This window comes from Triticum dicoccoides, chromosome 1A (assembly GCF_002162155.2).
Source record: "Triticum dicoccoides isolate Atlit2015 ecotype Zavitan chromosome 1A, WEW_v2.0, whole genome shotgun sequence".
Taxonomy (NCBI): domain Eukaryota; kingdom Viridiplantae; phylum Streptophyta; class Magnoliopsida; order Poales; family Poaceae; genus Triticum; species Triticum dicoccoides.
In genome coordinates, this window is record NC_041380.1 from 601370612 (window position 1) to 601377001 (window position 6390).

General features: G+C 50.5%; 1 protein-coding gene across 2 annotated transcripts; it reads right to left on the minus strand.

Moving 5' to 3' along the window:
- Positions 1 to 6: 6 nt before the first annotated feature.
- On the minus strand, positions 7 to 6109 carry LOC119294893. 2 transcript variants are annotated; one of them, XM_037573178.1, is made up of 5 exons: positions 5920 to 6109; positions 4928 to 5085; positions 3558 to 3711; positions 320 to 985; positions 7 to 153 (listed from the first exon to the last, which is right to left on the minus strand). In XM_037573178.1, exons 4-5 carry the CDS (start codon positions 862 to 864, stop codon positions 84 to 86), a joined length of 615 nt encoding a protein of 204 aa, XP_037429075.1. In that variant the 5' UTR covers positions 865 to 985; positions 3558 to 3711; positions 4928 to 5085; positions 5920 to 6109; the 3' UTR covers positions 7 to 83. The 2 variants fall into 2 exon arrangements, with proteins under 2 accessions (XP_037429075.1, XP_037429082.1); XM_037573185.1 differs by lacking the exon at positions 3558 to 3711.
- Between the last annotated feature and the right edge of the window lie 281 nt (positions 6110 to 6390).

Below are 6390 nucleotides of genomic sequence, written 5' to 3' on the forward strand. Positions count from 1 at the left end.
AGATTAAAGGTCGAGGACGAATAAAAAGTACAGGTGGTGTCAACCATGACAAAATTGTGACTGGATACTGTGCAGGAACAAATCTACTGGATCACGCACTCGCATTTCTTGTAGCCATCATTCTCCCCCTCGTCGTCCGACAAACCCTCGTCGCTGTTAAAAACATAGCTTCAGTATTCTGTGCAAGCAGTATGTATACATTCAATGCTAATACCCATGGAGCCTAAAACTATTGGTGACACATGCTTTCTAAGAGTTAAAACTGTCGTATTCTGGTGTGTATGGTGACAGTGAAAACAAAATGAGAGAAGCTACCGACCTTGTTTCAAATTCTCTGATCTCAAAAAGTTCTTTCCCACACGTGTCAGTCCAGTGAACTTTCCTCCGCTCCATACCAGTTTTCAAGGTTTGCACCTCCTCCAGAGACTCCCGTGGTTGTTCCTCGCTGTCACTAACAATAGAACCGCGGTCAGACGAGTCCCTTTTCGAATTACTCTTAAGACAGCCTTTTCTCCCGCTTCCGTTTATGGAGGAACCATTGGCTGTTCCTTTCCTGCTTGTGGAACTGGATAATTGCTGCCGCGTGTTACTTGAGCTCAATTTCGGAGGAGATGCGCCCTCAAGCCTAGCAGGTGTGCAGCCAAAGCAGGTGAAGGAAGCACATTTACCAGGAACATCGTCTTTTGTTGGAGGCAGTGGCCCCCCATGCCCAGCCTCCCGATCGACTAGTCGATAGTGATTCCAGGACGATGCCCTTACAGGCTGTTCCTCAGTTCTCCGGCCGAGCAACAAAAGTGCAAGGCCATGGCTGTATCCTGATGCGGATGATGAGAAAAAACCTCCTCCCTCCACAGCCAGTAGCATTTCAGCTTCTCATCCAGCCACCATGAACTGAATCTAACAGACAGCTCAATCAAGACCACCAGACCACCAAAATAATGTGTAGTAGCAGGAGCAGAATATCTTCAGCTGCTACCTTAATATGCTGCAAGATGAATAACATAATAAGTCATTGGAACTATTAACCATTAATTCATTTGGAGAGCCACATCAGTTTTATAACATAAAAAAGCAGAAGGTTAACCACTCATTCATACAGTTATGCATTAGTTCCCTGCTATGCTACTGTTTGACTTTCAGTAGGTAAGGTAAGCAGGGAACCATTCTAGTCAGGTAATCGGCGGCATGACTGTGCACAATTTTATCAAGTGCACAATTGGGGAACTGATCCTTTGGTTCAGATCTCGCCCTGCCTAAGTGCTGTCAACCACATTTTCATACCAGGAATAGGGAACCGAAATGCAGCTGTTATTATCCTCACCAACCATAATTGCACCTACAGATACAGTTGGCTGTCTACCTGAACCAATTATATAGTTACTTAAACATCATGGATCCACAACAAACCAAGAAAGAGACACCTCAAATTGGACATTTTCTCAGCACTACATACGTAATATCTTGATCAACTTACACCGCAAGACTACAATGTCTGCATCTGAATACCAAAGTTCAGCTCAACATGGGGTACCTGACAAAGATCTTACCGGTGCATCAAAAAAGCGAGTGAATAAAGCAGCCATTCGCAAACACGGATCTGGCCATCAGGGCAGGGCTGGATCCAGATGAAAGATGTGGAGGTAAGCACGATTTAAGTAACTAAGAGCAACTCCAATGGGGCGACCCATTTCGTCCGCGGCCGTCCGTTTGGGTCGGAGCGGACAAAAAAGCTGGCCCAACGCGCCGACGAAAACGGACGCGCGTCCGCTTTCGTCCGCCTGCCGACCCATTCCCAGCCCATTTTTTAGGCTGATTTGCGTTGGCGCGGACACAAGACGGACGCGCGCGCGCTCGCCCTCTTTCCTCACCGAGCCCGCTGGTCGGTGGCACATTGGATTCACACACTCGCCCGCCTGCTACGTCGCCGATGCCGCCGGCCATTTTTTCAGATTAAAATGGATACATAGATAGTTCTAGTGTACACAGATAAAAGAAAAAGACCACTACTCGTCGTTTTCTGACTCCGACTCGGTAATGTCCTCCTCCGACGTTTGAAGGTAGGCGTCAGCAAGCTGCTCGTCTTCAAAGTCCCAACCCGACGTTTCTTGTAGCTTCAGTTTCAATTGAGCTGCCTGCTTCCGCGAACGCTTGTCCTCCCGATAGGCGGCTCGCTCCCTCCTCCTCGCGTCCCTCTCCGATCTCAATTGCTTATAGAACTGGCGCTCGTCGACGATGTCCTGCGGGTAGCCTCCTCGCCACAGCACCAAGGCTTCCACGTCCTTCTCTGCGATGACGAGGCGACGCTGCCGCCTCCGATGGACACGATGATCCTCGTCGGTGAAAAGCCACGGGAGAGGCGCCAGATCCTGCGCCCGCTGGCTCGACACGTTGGGAAAATTCATATCCCGACGAGGCCTCAGGAGGCGCCACGCCGCCGCGTCGTGCGCGCGGGCCGCCTCCTCTGCGGTGTCGAAGGTGCCGAGGACGAGACGTTTCTCGCGAAACCAGATCTCGGCGGAGAAGGCGCCGGAGCGGCGCTCGCGGACTCCGCGAAAATCCGAAGCGCGTAAGCGGCGGATCGACATGGTGGCGCAAAGGCGACGAGAGTGGGCGGCCGACAGAGTGTGGAGGGAGCGCCTTCTTTTATAGCGAGCGCCGGCCGCGGCGCGCGCGCGAACCTTTCCCGTGCGCTGGAGCGCCAAAACCAGCGCGCGCGAACCCGCGTGCTGGGGCGTCAAAATCAGGGCGAGGGCACGATGTTAAAACGCGCGCGGTCATGAAAATGGGTCGGCCCGTTGGGCGCACTGCCGACCCAAAACTAAAAGAGGGCGGACGGCGGGCGGGCGGCCGACCCAAATGGACAAAAAGCGGACAAAAACGCCGTCCGTTTGGGTCGGCCCGTTGGAGTTGCTCTAACCACTAGATGAAACAGGCCCATACCTCAAAACCCAATGGCCAAAGATTGTGGAAGGGTGGAAAACTGGAAACAGCAGGAGCACGATGTCACGGTGAGGAAAAGAGGTAAGAGCGATGGTGGCAACTCACAGGAGTGGTGGAGGTGTTTGGGGGAGGGAGGGCATGGGGGCTGGATTGAGGCGTCGGCTGTAGCTGCTGGTAATATACAGCTCGGCAGCCAGCGGTAGGACAGGTGGCAGTATAGTGTGCACACACTAGAGGCCAAGAGATTTAGAGCCGCGCTGGTTTGGACTTGGGTTGGTAGGTCAGTGGTCAGCAGGAGTAAGAGGAAACAAAGGTACATGAAGAAAGAGATGGTGGAGTTTGGGTTGATATTTTTCTTTTCTTTAACTAAATAAAATACTTCTTCAGTGTTCTAATTATCTTACAATATAAAATGTGTAATTAGTATAGGCGTATATAGATAAATAAACAGGCAGTACAAGATAGAATGGCAAGGAATGAAGGAAGCATGCTTCTTTGAAGAGTCAAAACTGGTGTCTATTTGTCAGTAAACTGGCAGCAAAAATGGTATCTACCAGTTACTAACATGAATAGGTTACATGACTACGACACGATGCATAGAACATTTGAGTTTATACCTTTGTTTCTAATTCTCTGGTCTCAGAAAGTTCCTTCCACACGTTACTAAACTTTTGCCAGCTTCCGAGTGCACACACCCGTTTCAGCGACCCACGTGGCTCCTTGCCAACACTTACTATAGAAATAGAACTATGGGGGCAGGATTCTCTTCAGCTGCAGGACGAATAAGATGTTGGTCATAAATTCATTTCGAGAGCCAAGGCAATTTTCATAACACAAGGCACAGAGAAACTCAATGATACAAGTGCATATACATTGGTTGCATGCAATGCTACTGTTGTGAGTGTAGTATGTGAGGTAAACAGAGCAGGGAGGTGCACAATTCAGATGTCTATGCACCCTGAGAAGGTACTGAGGAACACATTTTCATCCAATCAGATACTAACTACTACTTGCTTGCTAGGTACTAAGCTCTAATTCATAGTATTGCACAGTAGGTTCCCTACCTATCTACCTATCTGAACCAATTATATACAGTCACGAAAAACACCATGGATGGGCTCAATAAACCCAAAGGTCCTGAGCATCTGAACTGAATTCCACCAACAAAGTCCAGGAGCTTGTGTTGTGCCCGTGATCGCACCACAAATCCAGAGCCAGCCACATCTCGGCAGCATTTTTCTGACCCACAGTCGAGTGTGCCGGTGGCCCAGAAGATAGACCCAAAAGGCGAGTGAAAAACGCAGGCATGCGCAAACACAGATCCAGCCATCAGGCCAGGGGTAGATCTAGATGAAAACATGTGGAGGTCAGTGCGGTAGTAACTACTAACTAACCACTGGATGAAAACATGCTCATACCTCAAAATCAATGGCCAAAGATTGCAGAAGAGGGTGGAAACAGCAGGAGCATGATGTCCCAATGAGGAAAAGAGGTAACAATGATGGTGGTAACGCGCAGGTGAGGCAGAGGTGCTCAGGGGGGATGGGGCTAGATTGAGAGGTTGGCGGTAGCTGGTGGTAAGATATAGCACGACAGCAGCTGAAGGGCAGGTGGCGGTACACACACAGTAGAGGCCAAGAGATTCAGAGCCCCGTCGGCTTGGACTTGGGTTGATATGTCAGTGGTCAGCAGGAGGACGAGGAAACAAAGCTACATGATGAAAGAGATGATAGAATTTGGGTTGATATTTTCCTTTCTTTAACTAAATATAAGATATGTTTGCAGTGTTTTCATTGTTTTCAAAAAATAGTGTCTACTTAATTTAGGTGTAAATACTAAATAGATGCATAAACTGGTACAAGAGAGAATAGCAAGGGATACGAACTACTGAAGGCTCAAAACTGGTTTCTTTTTTTGTTTTTCCAGTTAATACTAACATGAATCAGCTATGTGAGTATAACAAGTGCATGGAAATTTGATTTTGTACCTTGTTCAAATTATCTGATCACAAAAGGTTGTTCCCAACACCAGACCTGCCGGTCCACAGAACTTTTACCAGCTTCCAAGGTTCGCACTTGTTTAGCGACTCACACGGCTTCTCGCCAGCCACTTGGTACAGAACCGTGGTGGCAGGATTCTCTTCAGCTGCAAGATGAACAAATGTTGGAGCTAATCAAGTCATAGTAAATCCATTTGGAGAGCAATCGATGATACAAGTGCATATACATTGGTTCCATGCAATGCCAGTGTAGGACTTGCGGTGTGTGCGTTGAGCAGGGAGTGAAGTGCACACTGCACAATCAAGATGTCTCCCTGAGTAGGTGCTGGCTGGCGACTTTCGGGTTCTGACATTTTGTAATAATCAAAATGGACTGTGTTGCTGTTATAAGTTTGATGGTATGAATTTGGGAGCGACGCTCCTTAATTTAAAGACTACTAGAGAACTGCACTTATTGTTTGCTTTAGGTGGCGTGTATGTATAGCTGATAATATTAGGTTTCCCTACCAACCATGACTGCATCCATCTACAGTGGGATGCCTATCTATCTCTCTGAAGTCTGAACCAATAATGCAGTCACCAAAACACTATGAATTGACCAGTATCCGAGCCAAGAAGTGATGGGTGCATGCGAGGTGAACTGAATCCCACCAGCAATCCCCAGGAGCCTGTCCTGCGCTGGCGCCACAAATCCAGAGCCGGCCACATCTGGACGCCATTCCCCCCTAACCAGAATCGCGCGTGCAGGCGCCCCAGAACCGCATTGGAATAGATGGCCGCAGATCTACCAATCGGTTCTGAAGGATCCCCCGCCGTCTGGCAGGCAGAGCACTAGCAGCCCAGCAAGCAGGACCAGCAGCCGCCACATTTGCCCGAGCGGCCGGGCCGGCGTGGATCCCGTCGGTGAACGGCTACCGGAGCACCGGAGGAGCGCGCACGAAAGAAAGAAAGAAAGAAAGAAAGAATCAGGATCACCGTACCTGAGCGGAGCGGAGGGTGAAGAAAACCGCGCGCGCGCGCCCCGATCCAGGGACGTGGGGTGGCCGGGCCGGGCCAAACGACACCGCCCCGAGAAGGAGGAGGAGGCTCGACGGCGGCGGCGGCGGCGGCGGGCGAGGTCGGAGGGGGAAACAGGGGAGGTAAAAGAATGGAGTGGGGAAAGTAAAAGCGGGAAATAGGAAGGGGAGAAAGCGGGTGGTGGGTCGCTTTGGGTTGGGGGGCGTGGACTGGGTGGTGACACGTGGGCCCGGGGCACGTGGGGTCAGGGCGGGCGGCGGGGGATCTCGAGGGGATGGGCTTTGACCCAGCCTGGGTCGTCGGATCCGCCGCGATCGCCGGCTTTTCGGAGTGAGTGAGGGAGTGAGTGAGTGGTGGTTGGACTTGACCGGTGAGGCGCCCGTGGTCTCTCTGTCTGTCTGCTCTCCTCCACCTACAGGCATGCTACGTGCGCG

What these genes read in the sequence shown, in the direction of transcription:
- LOC119294893 (XM_037573185.1), bottom strand. Translation starts at nt 864, where the DNA reads ATGCTACTGGCTGTGGAGGGAGGAGGTTTTTTCTCATCATCCGCATCA. An exon ending in ATCAGAGAATTTGAAACAAG is followed by an intron (nt 154 to 319) that starts GTCGGTAGCTTC and finishes TGTTTTTAACAG; the next exon opens with CGACGAGGGTTTGTCGGACG.